This window comes from Theobroma cacao, chromosome 10, assembly GCF_000208745.1.
Source record: "Theobroma cacao cultivar B97-61/B2 chromosome 10, Criollo_cocoa_genome_V2, whole genome shotgun sequence".
In the NCBI taxonomy this organism is placed as follows: Eukaryota; Viridiplantae; Streptophyta; class Magnoliopsida; order Malvales; family Malvaceae; genus Theobroma; species Theobroma cacao.
Genome location: NC_030859.1, coordinates 17967596 through 17990449, shown reverse-complemented (window position 1 = coordinate 17990449; position 22854 = coordinate 17967596). Strand labels below are relative to the sequence as shown.

General features: G+C 30.8%; 1 protein-coding gene and 1 pseudogene across 1 annotated transcript; one reads left to right on the top strand and one right to left on the bottom strand.

Annotated features, from left to right (window-relative positions):
* LOC18587086 (cytosolic sulfotransferase 15) lies at positions 242-1760 on the bottom strand. The gene has a single exon (XM_007010759.2). It carries the CDS (start codon positions 1691-1693, stop codon positions 644-646), a length of 1050 nt encoding a protein of 349 aa, XP_007010821.2. The 5' UTR covers positions 1694-1760; the 3' UTR covers positions 242-643.
* Positions 20270-21596, top strand: LOC18587084 (annotated as a pseudogene).

Below are 22854 nucleotides of genomic sequence, written 5' to 3'. Positions count from 1 at the left end.
CTGACTACTAACTGCCCAATTTATGATTCATCGAGGGCAACACATTTTCAACATTAAGCACAAAAAGCTATACATTTCCTAAAAGACACCTTTACTTTTTCTCCATTTGTCAACATGCCTTTCACGTTTTTCTTCGTTAGAAGATAGGTCTATATGGATTAAGTTGATCAATTGTGGGAATCACAGGGGAAAAAACAGTAGATATTATGAATTATAACAAAAATCATAAAAGATAACAAAATAATTGAAAAGGTTGAGATTTTACTAATAAATTATGATAGTAAAGTACAACTGACAGACATTTCATGTGATTATAAGTTTATGTGAATATGTTACTATATTCGACTCGATCAGAATCAACAAATTAACTCATTTATCGGCTTTTGATAGGTAATAATATTGATTTTGATTGAGGACAAAAAACTACTGTCATGGATTGGAGTGAACACCAACGTTGTTGAGCTACCTTTTTTGAACATTGATATTGAATGTAGCCCAACAAAATTCAAAGGAACCAAATATTTTCTCTTCTCCATCCTTTTATTTTTTCCATTTTCAAAGGAATTCAGGAGAATTGCCAAATATAATAAGACCATATATAGATATATATGGATATTATATTCCATGCCAAGTAGACATGGTCCTAGGAAAACACCTTAAATTTCAGGCCAGAATCACCTAATTTTTCCTCGATAACTTTGGATAACTGCTCAACCATTGAAGGGGAGAGATAATTCACCCAATCTCCTACGGCACCTTTCCTGAACAAGTGTTTGTTCTCAAAGTTTTTAATGGATTTTCCACATTTGTTGACCTCCAAATCTTTCAAATTCTCAAAGCTACATAGCTTTGCTATGTCCTTTATCATACCTTCTTCCTCCTCTTCAATTGAAAAAGGGACCCCCAAGAAATTTGCCAACGTCTTCAAGTGGGAGACAGTGTCTTCCTTCATGTCCTCATATTTCATGAACAAAACCTTCTCCGGCCTCTCCGTGCTTTCTTTCCAATACCCTAACATGTGCTCCCAAAAGGGTCCGAAGCCGACCACCCCCTTACAATACAAGTTGAAAGCTTCTTCGAGTGGAAATGGAGGTAGAGATTCTGGCCTCACTTTGTTGATGTAATGCCATGAGGAGATGAATGTGTCAAAAGGGTTCCGACATACATAAATAATTCGACAGCTAGAACTCTTTATTGATTCTTGCAATGAAGCAAATGGAACATGAGTTCCAAAAAGTCTTGGCTTGGGAAGGTTGGAGAGGTCAGGGATTTGGTTGTTTGCATAAAGCTTGTACTCGAAGAAAGGTACTAGATCATGGGGATTGGATGTAAGCAGTGGATGGTTTTTGCTTGAAGTGGTGAAACGCTTGCGGTTCATGATGGCAAAGGTCAAGGCTTTTATCCATGTTGTACCTGATTTTGGTATGGTAGCAAGAATTACATCAGAGTCTCTTGCTTGGAAGTGTTTTTGGAAAGAGATTATGGCTTGAATCTCTTTTGGTTGACACCAAAAGCCTTGGAAAAGATATATGAAAGGAGTTCTCCAACCTTTCTCTTTGGGAAGAGAATGAATCAACCCCTTGCACTCATTGCTTAGATTTTCTTCTTCTTCCTTTCCCACCACACCAATTTTGGGATTTTTAGTGAAATGGGGAATAACCATTGAAGTTGTTGTACAGGTAGACAACGGCATTTTTTTTCTCTTTGCTTTCTTTTGGGTTTTGAGAGTTTAGCTTTGGCTTGTGATCAATTAGCTTGGAAGAACTCACTTATAAATAGTTGCATGGCTAATACTTTATGTAAGAAATACTTTGTCTATATGAATTGTGCACGTTGAACATGCATGATCATGATCATTCAACAACCTGCACCATTAAATATCGTAGGGAAGGACTATGCTAAGCTTCTCACGTTTCTCTTGTTAGGATTGGAAAGCATTACTAAAGCAAGATGTCTTATTCTTTCTCTTTTGAGGATAGTGACATATTCAATATTGCATAGGTGTAGATGCTTGTGTTATTCTTTCTATCTTTTTTTCTTTTTAACGCTTACCTAATTTTTTGTTTTTACAATTATGTGACGTGAGGAATTATTTAATTTTGCTTTGAAAGCCCAACATTGGTTTGTTGCTGATAATTCAATTTAAGAATCTAAAAGGTGCATTAATTGCAATTTTATTAGGTGAAAGATAAGGATAATAATGAGTGCTATCGACATATATATTAGACAGTTATCTAATAACAATCATGAATGGTATAGGGTACTCAGCAAATAGATAGCTGGCAACCTCTTACTCAATTTAGATTATAATTAAATAATCTTAGGAAATGTTTAAAAGAACTGGTTAGGATTTACTAAATACAACAATTAGGTAAGTCGCGTCAAGTTAAGTTCGTGTCAATTTGAATCACTTTTAGGTTCGGATTGTTTTGAATATGAATAATTTTGATAAGGGCCAATTTAGATATCGAACTATTTTGTTTTAACGAATTTTTTTGAGTTAAACTAATTCAAATTGATTTGAATTCAAATCATATTCAAATGTTTATGGTTACATTTATCATATTTAGTCAATTTAAAATTTAAAATGAGGGAAAATATATATTATACTCGATTAAATTTTTTTATCATTTTATTTCGTATTAAAATCAGGTTAAGTCTCTTTATGTTCTTGTTAACTTTGAATAAATTATATTGAATCGAGTTCGGATGAAGACAAATTGAGTAACTTTCTAAATTAAGTCCGGTTTTGCCAACTCTAATTTTTGTTATTGCAAATTGCAATAATGGTACCATATTTATATGTACCGTGACCGATCAAGGCTTGATAGTTTCATGTTAGTGTTAAACCATGATTGACAAGTGTTAGAAAAATAGAATAAGAAAAAAAGAGAAAGAAGGTTTGAGGTGTGCTGTAACACACTGTCTTTTAAGAGTTGTTGCCTACTATGAGGATTTGTAGACAAGGACTCTCTGGGATATAACAAGCCTATTGTAGAACGCTTTGAATGAATGAAGTTTGGTTGAATATATGTTCCTTTTGTAGACGTTGAAAGATTGTGTCTAATTTGTGTCAACAGATATGTCTTGTTAAGTTTTAAGAGATGTCTCAGGTGAAATTAATCAACATATTTAAAAAGATGTGTTTGAAAATACTTCTTTTTATTTAAGAGTCATGTCTTAATGTAAATAGACACTTAATTTAAATAGTCACTTTAATTTGAATAAATATATCTGAATAAGACTTCTTTATATTACAAACTATATAATAATCCCCCACTAGTTTGTAATATTAATAAAATGATGCATAGTAGAGAGTATCTTGAAGATTTGAACTTTCTATTGGTGTAGAAATTTTAAAGTTAAGACGAAGTTATTGATATAATAGGGATAGAACCACAACTCTTTATGTCATAATGGAAATATCACACACATAACATTATTTAATTGCTTTAAGATTTTGCCAACTACTTTAGCACTTACACGGCATTGTGCTAATCCTAGTTTCATGAATATTTACAAGAGTAAACCCTTTTAACTCTTGTTTGAAGTGGCACCACTCCAATGTTCATATAAGTGGAATTTGTAATTATGCCCCTGTTACTACAGGGATTTGATATTTCCATTAAGAGCCTTTTACTCATCCTCGCCTTGTAACAGTCATACTAAATATTCTAGAACGAGGCTATTTGAATATTCTAGAATGAGGCTATTTAACATAAAAAATTCAGTGCATAATGATAGCAAATAATAACTTGTTATTACCCATTGAACTTTTATTGTTAGTTTTGCTAACTCAAAGTTGAGTTTCCATTACTAATGCTTTTGAGTCAAGGGTATTAGCCTCATTCCACTAGAAGTTGACTTTACAGCCTCTCTTGGCAAAGCTTTGGTAAGTGGATCAATCAAATTCTTGTAAAATTTAACATAAACTATTGTTACAATGCCATTTGAGATTAATTCTCATATGTAGGCATGTCACAGACTTATATGTCTAGACTTTTTATTATAGATTTTATTATGGGCTACACACATTGTAGCCTCACTACACAGTATATGAAAATGGTTGGCATCGGTTGTGGCCACAACTTTATATCTAATAAAAAATTTCTCAATCATTTCGCTTCTTTTCCAGTAGCTGCTAATGCTAAAAATTATGATTCTATAGTCGAATGTGTAATACAAGTTTGCTTTTTAAATGCCCAACTAATGGGACCACCTTTTAAACTAAAAATCTATTCTGATATGGATTTAATGTCATCAATACTAGTTATCCAACTAGCACAAAAAATCCTTCTAAAGTATTAGAAAAACCACTATAACTAATTTCTAAATTTTTATTTTCTTTAATTATCTAAGCACTCTAGTAATGACCTTCCAATGATCTTTGCTAGGTTTACTTGTAAACCTTGAACGTTTGCAAATAGCAAAGGCTATATCTAGTCTGGTATGATGCGCAACATACATAATGCTGCTTATAACACTTGCATATTCTAATTATGCCATAACTCTTCATAATTCTTAGTTAATTTTATACTAGAATGATAAAGAGTATTAAACTCTTTGATTTCCAAATAACTATATTTGTGAAACATTTTCTCTATGTAATGCGATTGATTTAATGAAATTACTTTTTGATCTCTTTTGACTTTAGTTCCCAAGATTGTATCAATTCCATTGAGATCTTTCATTTTGAAAACTAAAGTCAAATATTTCTCGGTTTCAAAGATTCCAAGCATATTTGCACCCAAGATCAACAAATTATTTACATAAAGACATATGATTACACCATAGTCTTTTATAAATTTAGAGTAAATGCACTTACCTGCATTGTTATGTACAAATCTGTTTAAAAGTATAGTACTATCAAACTTTTCATGCCATAGCTTTGGAGCTTGTTTCAATCCATAAAGAGATTTGATTAGTGTACAAACCTTCTTTCATTTCTAAAAAGTATAAAACCTTTAGGTTGCTCCATATATATTTCTTCATTAAAATCTCTATTTTAGAAGGTAGTTTTAACATCCATTTGATGTACATGTAATTTATGAATGGACACCAAAGCCAAAAGCATTCTTATAGATGCTATTCTTGCTATTGGAGCGTAAGTATCAAAATCATCAATGCCTTATTTTTTGAGTGAAACCTTTGAAAACTAGTCTAGCCTTAAAGAGTTGCATTGAACCATCTGTGTTATATTTTCTTATAAATATCTATTTACAACTTCTGAGTTTTGATTTAAGAGGAAGATAAACCAAAACCAATGTTTTGTTTGATAAGATTGAATCCATTTCATCATTTATTGTTTCTTTCCAAAAAGCTACATCCTTTGAAGACATAGTTTTTTTGAATGCTTTTAGATCATCTTCAACGTTTAACAAAATAGGTATCGTTTTATACACTTTAGTTCTACTTCTTTCCACAAGGAATGCTAAGGCTTGCAAGTCAATGAAATCTGGATCTAAGTGTTTTTTTTTTATGGCTTTTGTACTTTTTCTCGACTCAATTTGAGTATCATCCTTTTTTCTTTTACTGGATGTATCATGAGAAGTCATATCACTTTGATCACAACTTGGAATTAAGATACTTTGTTCACAATCGAATTTATTATTCAAGTTATACAAAAATTTGTTTTCAATGAATTCAACATGTATAAACTCTACGATAACGTTTAATTTTAAATCTAAAATTTTATATTCTTTAGAATGTTGGGCATAGCCAACAAAAACGCCTTTCATTGTTCTAGGTCCAAGCTTTGTTCTCTGTGATTCAAGAACTTTATAAAAGGCCAAGCACCCCAACACTTTAAGATATTCCAAGTTTGGTTTTCTTCATTCCAAAGTTCATAAGGTAAAACCTTAATACTTTTGGAATGAACTCTATTTAGTATATGATATACTGTTAATAAGGCTTCACCCCATAAATCGTATGATAGATGTGCATCCAATGACATAGCATTAGTCATGTCAATCAAAGTTTTATTTTTTCTTTTAGCCAATTCATTTTGTTGTGGTGAATAAATAGTACTTTCTTTTATGTATCAAAGTATTTTCTTCACAGAAATTATTAAATTTTTAGAAAAATATTCTCCACCTTTATCACTTCTTAGAATTTTGATTTTCCTACCTTTTTGATTTTCCACAACAGATTTATATTCTTTAAATTTCTTAAACGATTCATCTTTTGTTTTAATTAAATTTACATAAGTGAATCTAGAATAATCATCTATGAAAGTTATAAAATATCTCTTTCCTCCTCTAATTAATTTTTCATTTAATTCACATATATTAGAATGCACAATATCTAATAATTGTGAGGTTTTTTTTACACTATGAAAAGGTTTCTTTGTCATTTTTGCTTGTATTCATATTTCACATATTTCTAAGTGCTCATGTTTACACGCAATATAACCATTTTTATACATAAATCTCATGGAACCAAAATTTAATTGTCTTAGTCTAGCATGCCATAATAAAGAATTAGACTCAACATTATAAGCAAAAATTATATTTATTTAATCAATACTGAACTTGTACATGCCATTATAAAAGTATCATTTCCCTACAAATAGACGACCCTTGGATACTATTACGTTATTAGATTCTATTACAATTTTAAAACCTTTCTTTATAAGCAAACTAGTAGAAACTAAATTCTTCTAAATTTCAGGAACATGGAATACATTGAGTAAAGTCAGCTTCTATCTAAAAGTGAAATTCAACTAGATAGTCCCTTTTCCTTCAATTCTGGCTGTAACATGATTTCCCATTAAAACATTTTCTGGTTTATTAACTTTCATGTAAGTCTTGAACAAGTTTCTGTCATTGCATACATGAATTGTAGCACCAAAATCCAGCCAGCCATCTTTACTATTATTGGAATCAACAGCCATATTCAATTCTGCTACCATTCCAATATTCGTTGTAGAAACCATGGTAACCAATTCATTGACAACGGCTTCTACTGTGTTTGCTTTTTCAGGATTTTAAGAACTAAAATTCTTTCTTGCCTTCATTGATCTGCACTCACTAATTATATGGCGTTTCTTTCCACAATGGAAACAATTTATATTTTTCTTATCATTTTTCTTATCATTTTTCTTAAAGGTTTGTCTTGAAGCTTTCAGTGTAGATGACTTAGATTTTGTAGAATGTTTTCCAAAATTATTAGAATTTTGACTAACAAACCTTCGAATCAGAGGGTTGAAATAGTGCATCACGAGCATGTGCTTTACATTCTATTTGCGTCTGAGTCACAAATTGTTCTATTGATAAAGACTCCATAGAATTCGAAACCTTTTTTCTGTAATTATTTCAAGATTGAGGCAGTTTAGAAAGAATTGCACTTATTTGTAATGTATTAGGAACCTTAACCTCAAGGTCTTTTAGTGTTGAAACTAAAACTTATAAATCACGTACTTGATCCATGATAGACAGATTGTCACTTATCTTAAATTTGAAATATTTTCAGGACAAAAATTTGTCAGTACATCATTTGTCGTTCTTGTAGATTGTCTCTAAGGCTACCTTAGAGTTTTCAGATTAGAGTAGAGATCATATAGACAATTTGTTAAAATATTTAAGATATGTCCACGGTATATCAATTCATCTTCTTCACGTTTTTTCCTCTTTGCCTTTTGTGCATCAGAGTCTTCTTTAGTTGGTTTTGGAAGTGCAATAAGATTCGAATCCAAAACATAATAAACCTTTAAGCTGTGAGCAAAAACACAATCTTATCCTTTCAACGAGTGAAATTGGTTCCATTATATCGATCAGTTTGATGAATTCTTGATTTGTGAGTTGAAATCTTGAATTTGGATTAGACTCTATTGACAACAATTCTTAAAAATTGTTAGAAAAACAGAATAAGAAAAAAAAGAGAAAAGAGGCTTGAGGCGTGCTGTAATACACTTTCTTTTAAGAGTTGTTTCCTATTATGGGGATTTGTAGATAAAGACTTTTTAGGATGAAACAAGTCTATTACTGTAGAATGCTTTGAATGAATGAAGTGTGGTAGAATATAAGTTCTTTTTATAGATATTGAAAAATTGTGTCTAATTTATTTTAATAGACGTGTCTTGTTAAATTTTAAGAGATGTGTTTGTTGAAATCAATCAACGTATTCTAACATATGTGTTTGAAAATACTTCTTTTTATTTAAGAATCATATCTTAATCTAAATAAACATTTAATTTATATAATTATATTTAAATAATATTTTTTTATATTACAAATTATCTAACATTTCAACCGAGCTCGACCATGTTTAGAGTTGGGCACTAAACATTCTTTGTTTGGCTACTTTTTGGATATTTATGTCTCAATTCTTCTCTTTCTCTCTCCTTAAAGAGTATAATAGTCAAAGAAAGAGAATCCCAGTGATAATCTTGAACGTCGACGTGGAAAAGAATTGGTAGATGGCTGAGTCACAAAAGATATATATAACGTCACTGCCGACAGCTTTGTACCACAGAGTAGCCCACGTCACTGCGTGTTCCACGCCATACCCATGCTTGATTGACCCGACTCTCATTGACTAGCTCCTGCAGACTGCGACAAAGTTGTTTTATCAGAATTAAGGGAGAACCATGAAAGCCTGCAGCTCTAGCCTAGCATGTTTTCCCCACTCTAAAACCTATATTTTAAAGTTTGAGAAAATTACATCAACAATAATCATTTACATATTTTTGAGCTTTTTTATTATCTTGATCGTTTGATATTTGTCAAGTTTAACATTTAATAATTATCAGTGGTTTTGACTTCCAACTTTAAATTATACAAATGGAAAGCAATGTTTTTCCATCTTATAAATGTGTCGATCATGGACATTCTTGCACTCAACGTCCTGTCTACTTTGCACAGCATTTTCAAGAATTAAAACGTGGGATCTGGTGCAGTGATACATTGCACCGAAAGGCTGATGTAAACCTATCCATATTTATGATGTGAGGGAAAAATTCGTCAAAAAGTGGACCTTACAACGTGAACAGAACGTTGCATGTCACATAATAAGTCCGTATTATTTTAAAAAATATATTTTTTAGGTGTAAAAAAATTTTTATTTATAAATTTAAAATTTATCTTATCTCTTATTAATGATGTAAGTATATTGTATAGGTTTAAAATTTATAATGTTTTACATTACTCAATCGTGCAACGTCCTTATAGCATTAGTTCTTTCATCTATAAAAGATGATCCGAGTTTAACTCGACTTTAATATTTCTCATATGGTGTCTCACATTAATGAAGAACCTTATTTAATAAAAAATTAGATAAATTTTACTACTACTTGTCTTATGTCTGTACTTTTAATCTCAAAAGGCATATTTATTAGATGGAGAAAGACCCTTACTTATCAATCTAAGATTCATCTCATCTCTTACGATATGTGATCTGTGATATATGTATCTATTAATTTAGTATCATCTTGATTCTTATAACACCTAAAACAATCCTTAAAACCCTCTTTCCTTTTATTTTTCTTTTCTTTTTCAAACTTGTTTTCAACATATTCCTCAACAAATTTCTATCTAACCTTGTTTTCATCCTCTTTGTCAAATAGCACTCAAGCACATATTTGCACAATCAGGTTTAATCGGGTTTCGACCTTTATTAAGTAAGGAGCATTATTCATCAATTCACTATGAATTTAATCAAATGTACTTTACTTTCTTTGCCCCACTTCATAACATCTTCCAGCAAATTTGAAGTACATATCTTGTTTATACTTTGATTATTTGGTTATACCTAAAAATTTTGATTATTATTTTTTTTGAAAGGCAAAATTTTGATTATATTATGAGATGTTAAACACATATCTTGTTTATACTATGATTATTTGATTAAAATATAAAAATTTTGAATTATACATGAGAGATAATTATTTTTTGTCTCAAAATTTCATTCCACCATTTCCAAAATTCAAATTTTGAAACCTTTAAATCAAAATTTCATTTCTAACTTATGAGATGTCATATCAAGGATCTTATTTAATATGTACTCGAGCATTTAACTCGTTGATTAATACATAATTTTTCTACTTAAAAGAGTATGTATTCAATTATCTCTCTTTTTTTTTTTAAAAAATATTATTTAATACAATAATTTTTTTTCTCAATCAGTAAGTTATTAAAAGCCAAAAGTGACATCAAACCCGGACCTATATATAGCATATCACGTTACGAGAAGCCAACAAACATTCCATAGTAAATATTTTACCTCTATACTTACATGGCTTATTAAGTATTAGTAAGCACATCCCACACCCAATATCAGCTCTATCCACCTCAAACTCCACCATTGAATCTGCAAATGCATTTCCTTCCCTGTAGAGGTGTATAGATTCAAAGTTCACAATTTCTTTTAAATAGTCATCAATATCCTTGAAAATTTACCAATAACTTATTTAATATAATAATTATGAAATACTATATTAATTAGCATCCGAGCATTTGACACGTTTGTTGATGTATGATCTTCTGCCTAAAGAGTATAATTCGAATATCTCTTTCTTTAATTATAAAAAAAACACTATATAATTAGCTTAGTCTAATTAATAATAATAATAATTAAAATGTTAATGAGTACACATATAGTACAAACTGAATTTGTAAATTGTAGTCGAGAAAGTATCGAATCTATTGTGGATATTAGTTAAGAACTTATTGAATTATTTATTATTGTCCTTCAACATTAATGCACTTGATATAGTATGTTCACCAATTCTTGACTGAGTGACATCAACCTGGATTTATTTCCTTTCATAATTCACGTTGAGGTAGGGTGTCAACTCTATTTTCTTCTGTTCAGACGTCAGAAATCTTTGACAGCATTCGGCACCTGATATATTTACGATTAGCATGTTTGGACTTTATCTGTATATGCTTTTTGGTGCATAAAAATCTGGGATAGACTGATAGATAGATTGCTCTTTGAGAAAGTTGTTCTAAAGTTAGTTTAAGCTGTTCACTTTGGGACTAATTACAACTCCCAGTTCCTACAATTTTATAGATTAATTTAGGCTCCATTTCCATTGAAAAGAGAGCAGATGTTGCTAAATCTCTTTAAAACGAAGGAGAAGAAAAAAGATAAACAAAATTGGGTATTTTTAAAACTAAATAAATTACAAAGAGTGAAATAAAATCTACTCAAAATTAAGAATATATATATATACACACACGTGCACACACACACACAAAAGAATGAATGGAGTTGCTTTAGAATACTTTTGATTTAGTTCTTTAAAAAAAAATCAATTTTGAATTGAATAAATTTAACATAAAATTAAATTAAATTAAATTTACATATAATGTAATTCGGAACTAGAGATTCATAAACCTCAGACAATTAGGCTTTATTGACTGATAAAATCATTTAATTATTAAAATATTGTCTTTTTTCTTTTCAAAGCTATCTAATAATCAATAATAGTCATGGTTTGAATTTGTTTAACAATTAGAGAAAGGTACAATCTAAACATAAATTTGTTTATTTTTCTTGTTCTCGGACAACAATAATGGTAATAATAAATTTATCTAAATATTAGAAAAGAACGTTAATTTGCGATAATACAAAGGTAGGACTGAAGGCTTTATTGTATATGTTAATTGTGGCATCTAATGTAAGGAGTCATGGGAAACGTGAGGAAATGGTAAATGGTGCCTTGGTCTCCTAGCAAATGGTCCCCAAACTAAGAATAGTTCAATGTTCCCCATGTGATTGATAGGATATATACCAATATTCTTGTTTTCTCTCACAGCCAGAAATTCTCGTGATTTGACCCTTCAAATCAAAGAGAATAATTGAGGTTCAGTCACATCATTCCACAGCCTGATCTTGAATGGGTATTTCTTTGCATAGTAAAATAAAAGGAGTAGCACCGTCACAGTCGATCACACTAATAAAGGTTAGAGCACATTTGATGAAAGCTGAAGAAAAGCACATTATCCACTCGAAGAGAATGGACAAGTCAGCCTAGTGGATGACACTTGAACAGGATTCCAAAATTTTTATGACAAATCCCTTTGAAAAGTAGCAAAAGGAATGCACCCAAGACACATGGGCAGACATACAATAAAGAAAGCAAGACTTTCTATACAAGTGCTGACCCCACTCCACCACATAAGTTGAAACATGGGTAGACGATAGTATAATACTTGATTTTAATTAATATTTATTTTTAAAAAATTATTTTATAATATAATATTATATAAAGAATAATCAAAATCACTAAAGTACTATTTTACGTAGAATAATTAAAATAAATGAAGTGTTATTTTACACAGAATAATTAGAATACGTGAAGTGCTATTTTATGTAGAATAATTAGAATAAGTGGAGTATTATTTCGTATGGAATAATTAATACAAGTACAATAGCTACTTCGTACAGAATAATCACTTCACATGGATGACAATGAAAGCAACTCGGAATAAGTGACAGAGTTTATGTGTTATTTTCATCTTGGGATGTTTTGGAGAGTTTGGCTTGCTCGCTTAGATATGGAGGTAGTTAAGAGGTCTTCATCTTAACCTTTTTTTGAAGTACAAGTGTTTCACCCTCCTCCTTTGTTCCCGTGTACTTATTCACATACACCTTTTTCTCTTGTATTTATATATGTATAACTTCTTCTCTTGTACCGTTTCACGTATATCTATTCTCTATTACCTTCTACTCGAGAACAAATTTTATTACACTTAACTATTTCAACAGTCACATAATGAGTTTTTAACTGTTACTCGACATTAATTCTTAGTAATGGCTACTTAACATTAAAGCTCTTCTTAAAAAAGTCATTCATTACGTGCATTAAATCCTTTTCTTATAACCGTTATTTTTGGCACTATATATAGAACCTTCACAATTCATTAACCAACTCATCGCCCCTAGAGCTAACACATTCTCCTCCAAAGTTTCCCTCTCTAATTCTCTTCTACTCCCTAATTCTCTTCTTATTCTCTTCTACCTGTCATGACACTCAATACTTCAAGAATTGCTCCGATCTTCCTCTCCGTCACCTCCGACTCATCGTTTTACTTATTTGCAATGCTTCCTCTCCTTATCACAAAAACCCCTTTACAGATAGCAATACCACATCGCCTATTGGAATTGTAAACACATCCCTAGAAACTTCACCAATCCATATTCCTTCATATCCTTAAATATTTCAACTCAACTCCCCTTAAGACTCCTCAAAATTAACCTTCTTAGATGGCTCTCAATCATGTCCAATGGGAAGTGTTATTAAAAATAACAAAGAATTTGCTAATTTTGCATATTTACTCTACAGTAGAAAAAGATCAATTACTCTTGCATGCCATCATTGCATCCACACTAGAAATATTGCATCTTCCAAAACCTTACATGACGACTATATGAAATAATTGAATAAAAGCTTGAATTGAATGAATAATGCCTTGAGTGTACATTACAACTCTAATGAAATTTATAGTATAGCTTAGGATAAGATAAGCTTACATAATCTAGATATAATAAGCTACAAGCTTACATAATCTAGACAAATAAGTTACAATTAAAAATAGGGTAAATTTCATATAGATTCTCTATAGTTTGACATTTTCTCACATAACACCCTATGCTTTTTTTTTCTCAAATGAGACATTATGCTCTACAAATGTTCTCACAAGGTTAACGGTGTTGAATTTTTAATTTAATTTTTAATAAACAGATAATAAAGTTCTTATATTTAAAGGTTTTATTTCTTGAATTTAACCCTAAATTACTAAATTCTTTTTCACATTAAAATCTAAACAGAGAATGTATAAAAAAATTGCTCTAAGAAGATGGATGCTGCCCATTACTTTCGTCAAAATTCTTAGTAGCATATATATTTAGCCGTAATCATTCCAACTTAAATGACCAAATATCCCACATTCCTACTTGTCTTCGCTACTCAATGGAAAAAGTATCCCACTGGCCCTAACCATTCCTTTTCATACTTGTTTCTCATTATTCGTTTCTAGTATGTGGTTAGGTACTTTATATCAGATTTAAGTTGAAGGATGGGATCGAATTTTTGAAGAATGGGTTTGGAAGTTGAGTGAAAAATTAGTTTGACCAAATTGTTCAATGTGAGGATCACACTAATATAACAAGAGTAACTTAAGCCCTACATTTTGTGGTTAAACAAAATATTATCAGTTACAATTGATTGAGGCAAAAGTGCACAACTCATGTGCGAGCTTCGTGGCAAGAAAGAAAAGCTAGGTGTGGTGTTTTTTGTGGACTCGTGGTTTCAATATCTTTGGTTTCTAGACTTTGCTAGACTCATTGCTTATGTTTGCAGAACAAAAAATTACAAATTGTGATGTAGATATATGGCTGCAGGAGATTCCCACAAGATTATTTTGGCTTGAATTTGAAAAAGAACACACTTTGTTTCTTGTTTGGATAGTGAGAAAGTGAGGAGAAAAAGTAAGAGGAAAGTTAGAAAAAAAAGAAACCCAAACAAATACTTAATGTTTTCAATTAAACAATCAAAAAAACAAAAAGATTAAAACACAATGGTTCTTATTGTCTTTTTATAAAAAACTAGTTGAAAATTTAACACCATTACTATTGTTGAGAAAATAAATAAAACACAAGGTTTTATATGAGAAAAAGTAAACCTTAAGGTGCTATGTGAGAAAATATCATATCACAAGGGGTTAACATTGAGTTCAGCCTTAAAAACAAGTTTCTGAGCTACATTCTAATTTCATATAAGACTTCTTGTTCCTTGAGATTCCATCTGTTGAATTGGTCCAAGTGTTCCCCTTTCAGATCAACATGATATTTGAAGAGTTTGAATTGCTTGCAGTGATAGCTTGTAAACTTTTTGTCTAAGTGGTAGTTATTTGATCATTGTAGCTTCTAGTTTGAGTGTTATGTGTTAAGTGTTCAGATTTGTTATTGTATTGCTTGATAAATTTGGTTGTGGCAAGAATATCAACAAAGGCATCAACTAAAAGTGAAGTAGTAGCTAAAATTGCTTTAATAACAAAAATTGACTTGGAGGTGCACAATGGATCCATGGTGATGGAAGTTGAAGTTAAAGTGAGGATGGCTAATATAACCTTTTTATATGGTCCGCAAGATGGTAGGACCATTGGTGACACCAATCTTCGATAGAAGAAGGTGAAATATGGTCTTTGACAGTGATTTAGTAAGTGCATCAAGCTATTGATTAATGAAAACATGGTGGATGATTAGTTCTGAATTGTTGACTTTCTCTTTGACAAAGAAGTAATCGAGGGTCAAGTGCTTCATTTTTTTATGGAAGATAGGGTTCTTGCAAGTATAGATGGCACTTAAAGTTTTCACAAAGAAGTATGGAACTATGGGTAATTGAACCCTAAGTTCCTTAACAAAGGAATAAATCCATGTAATTTTAGATACAGTGGCAGCAATGGCCTTATATTATGCTTCTATGATAGACCTAGTCTTGTTTTCTGCTTCTTAGAGCACCAAGAGATTGGTGTATTCCCAAGGTAGATGTGATAAGCAAACGTAAATGTTCTATCATTAGGATTACCTACCCAATCCGAATAAAAGAAAACATGCAAGCATACATAGGTGGCCCAATAAGTTCAAAGGTTTAAAACGAAATATTCAAATGAGGCTTTTTTTATTGAAATTTTAAAAAATTATTAAAATTTTATTCTTGTAGCTTTTTGAGATGTAAAATTTTTAATTAAACTTTTATAATCAAGTTCTTCTAATATAATATAAACTCTAAATTAAAGTAAAAAAATATGTAAAGATTAGAACAATAGTACCTAATTATTGAATGCTTATTGCAAACCACAAATGAGACTCATGACTTTATGAAGATAATTAAAGAACATACTTTTTGTGTATTCTTTGGAGAAAAATTGAAGTTAAAGAAAGAAAGAGCAAATGAGAAAAGAAGAATTCAAAAGTAGATATTATACATTGAAAAAAAATAATTGGTTTTATATATAGAAAAAAAAGCTGTTGAAAATCATTAAATGAGTTGATTGGAAATAAAAGAAATAAGTGAGAAAAAAATAGTTGTTGGAGATTAAATAAATATGACTGTTAGTTAATTAGAAATAAGAGAATATAGTTAAGAATAATAGCATTTTAGAAATAAAGAAGTGATAAAAAATTGAGATTTATTAAGCACATAATTAGAAAAGTGAGAGAATAAATAATTTTATTAATTATTTTTTACTTTTATATATATTTTTTAATTTTTATATATTTTCAATATAATTAATTATATTATAATTATTATAAAATTATAAATCTTCCCTAAATTTGGGGCCTGCTCAAATTGGGGGCCTGAAGCCCTTGCCTAGGTGGCTTTACCCAAGGGCCAGCTTTGCAAGCATAGTTAAACTTGTTTTTTATGAAGAGGCCATGAAACAAAGTATGATATAGATATCTTAAAACCTTTTTGAGAGCATAATAGTGCAAAGTAGTAGGCTTATGCATAAATTGAGTGTTTATTTACTGCAAAGGAAATGTCTAGCCTAGTAAGAGCTTAGTATTAAAGCGAATCAACTAATTGTTTGAACTTTGTTTCATCTATGGTTGTAGAACCATCATGGAGTCTTAAGAAACTATAATCCAATTAAGTCCAACTTGGTTAGCCTTTTTTCACATTCTCAATTAGCATTTTATAATGTGTATGACTCATTAGGTTATTAACATATTAGTAAGAAATATAAACTATTGATAACTCTATTATATGGAGTTATTTTGATACATTTTGAGAGGCTTAAGTAACTAGATCTTTGAGATTTTAGGTTCAGATTTTAGCATTTTATGAGTTTTTCTAGTTTAAGTTTGATTACATGTTGAGCAGATAATTTAAGTTAACTTAGTTTAATTTTATGTTATTTTGTTTTAAATTACTTTAAACGTAGTTATTGTTGATTTCTCTTTTTGTTTTTGTAGAAAATTTGATGAAAAGGTTTATTTGATGAAAATCTGTGCAAGTATGGTGATAACTTTATTTGTATATATTTTGATATTTTGATCATATCTCTCTATACAAAACTCCAAATAAGATGATTCTTAGACCAATAGAACGCTAAGAGGAAGGGTTACAACTATTATATTTACCACTTCACCCTGTTCTGATCAGATCATGGTCAAAATATTTATCTAAGTCGGAGCAATGTAGTAATATGCATGGACTAAACATGATGCGGTATTTAGGGCTTATCGTTCACTCTAAAAGTTGAATTTATGTGATTCTTGAGCCATTGGAAATTTAAGAGACAGGGTTAAAACTTTCTTGTTTACCACTTCTCCCATTTTGGATCATATCAAATTGAAAATCATGTTGGAAGATGCTCAACAGCTGCAGTTCTGCATAAGGCAGCATGTGGAGGAGGGCCGCGGCCTTGAGTTACTCAAGGCTGCAGCATCGAGGAAGCCAAAGCCACAGTGCTGAGGAGAACAAGGCTGTAGCGTTGATGAAAGAAATCACACCATACATATTACTGAGGCTAGGGCATCGCGGTGCCAAGAAATCATGGCTGTGGTGCTACTGTAGCAAAAAAGGCGATGCTATGACGTCGAGAAATTATGGCCGCGATGCCGGACAATTTTTCAAAAATAAAAATTTGATAGGGTTTTGGAAATTAGGTTACTTGGAGCCTATTTGACCATTTTCTGAGGTTTTAAGGCGGAGGCAACAAATAACTATTATGGAGAAAAGGAGCCAAGAACAACGCAAGAAAACAAGAGAATTTGAGAGAATTGATATTGCAAAGCTTCAACAATTATTTTCTTTCTCTATTTTTGTGTTTTTCTTATTTTCTTTGAATTGGATTCATGGCTAAATTTATTTGGATATAGTTTTTATTAGATATTATGAGCTAAACCATTTTTCTAGGTTTGTGGTGGATTTCAACATGTAATCTGAATATTAGTTTCTCTTTAAATTACTATGAATGGGTATAGTTTCGCTTATTCAAATATGTTCTTAATGCTTTTGATTGTCTAGCCAACAGTTAACTGATTTGTGAATCTAATTGAAACTTGATAGAGAGATTTTAAATTGGACTAAAGTTTGAATAATGTATGTTCATGTTACTTAGGTGATCTGATTAACAATTTGGGTAGACATACGACAATTGTCATATATAGTCAAATTAGAATACTAGCTGAATGAACCTTATTTAATTGATTATTATAGACATACAGTGATCCAATTAAGTTAGATATTTGTGCAAACATCTTGATGGAAACTTATACATAGCTTTAGATTTTAGGTTAGTAAAGTCACTTATGAATGTAAATAATAAGAGAAGCTGGTATCAGATGAAGTGTTGAATGAATCCATAATCCTAAGTTTTATTCTATTATCTTTTCTAAGTAATTTTAATTTCTATTAGTTAATTTAGTGCTTGTTTTAATTTTGTTCTAATTAATTTTTTGAATATTTTAGTTACTTACATGAGATTAATTTGTTATAATTTTAGCATTTAGTAAAGATTTAGGAACAAATCTCTGTGGGAATGATACTTTACTTCATCACTATATTACTTGTTTGCGATAGCATGCACTTTGGTGAAAATTTGACATCACAATCAACTCCCATTACAACATGTCACTCTTTATGATCAATCAAAGCATAAACAATGCTAAAGACTTAGGGCACTAACCGTATCAATCACTTAAGTTTAGGATATAATTTATTCTTTCCATTATTCTTTAGAGTTTCGCTGTGTATAAAATCAAGGGTGTACATCATTTTAAATAATAAAAAACCATTTCTTTGTATTTTCTTTATTAATTAGGAAGGCAAACAAGTTTCTGAGCAGTATGATTTGGAATTCTGTAGTTTCATCTCCAATTTTTGGCAGACACAACAGCTTTCCAGATGCTAGACATTTTAGTCGATAAAATTTTCAATTATATACAGGAATTACATGTGCTTTATTTCGTCTTCATTGTCGAACAGGAGAAAGATTTAGGAAGAGTTTGTAACTCAATGGAGTTGATCCAATTGATTTTGAGTTTCAGCTTTAAGTAATTTCATTTAATTATTTTTAATTAAGAATTTCATCAACTTCACCTAATTTTTTGCTCAAAGAGTCACTTTTGTTAATAGAAAAGCTTATCCACCATTAGTTACAACTCAGAACAATGAACTAGAAAAAGGAAAACACTTAATACAAAAAAGTCTACGAAGCATAAAATAAGAAGTAAAGGTCAAATGATGCAATTAGTTTTTGTACTCTATCAAAATAGTGAATTTAGTTCCTGTACAATAAGTTATTAAAATTGAGTTTCTGTATTTTTCGAAAGTAACAATGTTAGTCCAATACGTTAAAAATTTTTTGTAATCTATATTGATATGACGTTTGGTTATGTTGATATGATATTTTCTTATTAATGTAACATTGAATCTGATAACATGATAATGATGATGTGACGTTTCATGAATGATATGATAATAGTGTTAATATGACATGATCAAGTATTGATATGGATTTTATAAGTGTGGATATGAAATTATTTAATATGAGCTAATGGTTTTAAAAAGGATTGGAAAAAAATAAATAAAAAATAGGAATAGGTTTTTAGGATTTAGGGAAGAGTGTTGCGGGACAAAAAAAAATTGAATTTCTGTATTTCATAATTTAAAATAGTGAAAAGAATGTTGTGAGATAGATAAAAAAATGTCACGTCATCATTAATAGATAATCATATTCAATGCCACATCAACAAGAAAATACCATGTCAATACAAATAACAAAAAAATTTTAATATTGTTAACAATTGGACTAATATTATCAATTTTAAAAATACAAAAACTCAATTTTTACAAATTATCGTATAAAAACTAGATCCACTACTTTGCCAAATTACAGAAATTAATTACATAACTTAACCAAAGGTAAATATAGACCTCTCTTATAGTATGAGATTTTCTTCCATAACAGAACAGCCCGGGGTCCTTTTTTCCTCAAATAAGGCATGACTTTTATAACTTTCAAGAAAAAGATGATAAAACCCTCATCAGGGATGAATCCAAAACTCAAGCTTTACTCTCGTGTCTCGTTTGCATAGTCTATTCATAGGTAAAGAAAAGAACTTTATAGTTCCATGCTCGAACGAAACTTTCTAAAGAGAATACATAAAGTGAAAAGTTAAAAGAGGAGCCGGACGAGTCCAATGTGTATTGGCTGTATTCCACTTCCTAAACACTTCACCTCTCTTTTTTATTTTTTCCGAGGAAGCACTCTACCTTTGCTTATATGCATATTCTTTTCTCTTCACTTTTTGGTGCATTTTTTTTTCTCTTTTTATTAAGCACTTTAGATTTGATTCCATGCTTTTTCATTTTGCAGTGAGCACTTTACATTTGGTTAACTTCGGTATATATGAAGCCTCTCAGCTTGCGGAATATAGATAAGTTTTGACAATAACCTTGATGGGAAGCTTCAGAACTACCCCATCACCTTCACCCCAAGTGACTGAGGAATCTGATCAAGAAATTGAGGCATTGCTTCTTTCTCTTCCGAAAGAGAAAGGATGGTTAGCTGGCGGCCTATTTCTCTACCAAGGTTGTTGGTATCCATCCAGGATTCTTCGTAACCTGATCGCCTTTCAACGACATTTCCAAGCTCAGGATCATGATATTATCCTTGCCTCTACGCCAAAATCAGGCACAACTTGGCTTAAGGCCTTGATATTCTCCATTGTTAATCGTTCTCGTTATACAAATGCAACAAGTCCATTGCTTACTACAAATCCTCATGAACTTGTACCCTTCATCGAGTTCACTCTCTATGGTGACAAGGAGCTTCCGGATCTTACGTCTGTTCAATAGCCGAGGCTTTTCTCTACTCACATTCCTTATGTGTCTTTACCGGTATCCATCAAGGAGTGTAATAATACCCGAATTGTTTATATTTGCCGAAATCCTTTTGATGTTGTAGTTTCCTCTTGGCATTTTGCAGCTCAAGCTCGGAGTAGCTTGGAAAGGTCAATGGAGGACTTAGTTGATAACTTCCGCAAAGGGATTGAAGGCTTCGGGTCGTTTTGGGACCATGTGCTAGGGTATTGGAAAGAGAGCTTGGACAATCCACACAAAGTTTTGTTTTTAAAAGTATGAGGACTTGAAAGAAGACACAAATTTTCACTTGAAGAGGTTGGCAGAGTTCATAGGATTTCCCTTTTCAATGGAGGAAGAGAAAGAAGGGGTGATCGAAGAAATTTCCAAACTATTTAGTTTGAGCAGCTTGAAAGATTTGGAGGTGAACAAGACTGGAAAATTCATGCCAAACTTTGAGAATAAGTGCTTTTTCAGGAACGGTGAGGTAGGTGATTGGGTCAATCACCTTACTCCTTCTATGGTAGAACGTTTGGAAAAGGTGATCGAAGAGAAATTAGAAGGATCTGGCTTGAGCTTCCAAGCATCCACAGGACTGATCAGTTCATCCTCATTAGATCCCAATATGCCTCATATTCAAAACAAATGAATGAGAATCTTGTACTTAGCTTTTCCTTCACAAAATCTTTGTAATTGCATTTGCTTGCTGAAGTTTGTTTGATAGGCAAAGGAATAAAAACCGTCTGCTCAATTTGTATTACCACAATATTGGCATGCATTTCTTTTTTCTCATGTTTGGTTACCCTCTTAGTTTCAACTATAATATCTGTTAAAAGATTAATATGGGAGGAATTTAATTGTTCTCTATTTTACTCATAAATTAATACAGCCGACTACTCAAGTGCACATAGAAATAATTAAATCGAAGTACACTAAATACCAACTATATAAGAATCGAATACAATACAATTAGTGTCTATTTGGCCTAACTTTTTTTCAGCTTATCTACTTTTTAAAAGCAAAAATCAAGTTCAATATGAATTTTGAGAAGCTATTAAAAAAAGTAATTTTTTTTAAAGAATAATTTTTTTAAAAAAAACAAGAGCTTAAAGAAAAGCTCCAGAGAGGAGCTTTCTCTTTTCTTCTTTTAAAACACATCAATTTTTTAAGAAATATCCCTCTCTCAATCAATCTTTCTTTCCTCTTCTTCCTTATGCAAACCACCATTCTCCAACGCAAATCACGATCTCCCTCTCCTCTACTTCTCTCTACAAAGACTAATAGAAAAAAAAAAGAAAAAAATAGAAGACCCAACAACAAAATAGCAAAATCTAAAATTTTTTTATTCTTACAAAGATTAGGAGTAAAGAAGACTCAAAATTCGAAGTTGTATTTAGATACTATTTAAAGGTTTTTTTCTCTTTTTCACCAAAAAGAATTTTAATGTCAAATACACCATTTCCTCTTTTCTCTTCTTTTTTGGAATTGAAGCATCATGGTCCTATTGTTTGCTAGATCAACAAAAATCTAATACTATTACTACTATACAAGTTTGAAAGTTGTTCCATTTCTTAATTGATTTTTTTTATTTTAATATCTGAAATCGTATATAAATTGAAAATAGACTTGTTCTGCTATGGTTTATTAGGTGATTGAAGATGACATGAATATTTTTATGGCAATTTTAACCAAAATTAGAGTTTATATAATTTATTTTGTTAAACAGCTTACCAAACAGTTTTAGCTTAATTTTAAAAGCTATTATTTTTTATAAGAGTTTCATAATAACTTTTAAGTTAAAAAAAAAAAGCTAGGCCAAACAAGCTCTTAATGGATCCTTTAAAAGCCAAAGCCATAGCCAAATATCCCAAAAGGCAAAATTAGAAGGAGAGCTTCATGTTAGAACAAGCAGACGTATAGTAAGAATTTTGAGAAGCTTCCCATTCAATACAAGCAAAAAATTTTTGAGTGCTTTCCAACAAAAGATTTCCACTTTGGGTAGCATTGTTCATTAGGGAAGGGTAATTCAAAATATT

What these genes read in the sequence shown, in the direction of transcription:
- LOC18587086 (XM_007010759.2), bottom strand. Translation starts at nt 1,693, where the DNA reads ATGCCGTTGTCTACCTGTACAACAACTTCAATGGTTATTCCCCATTTC.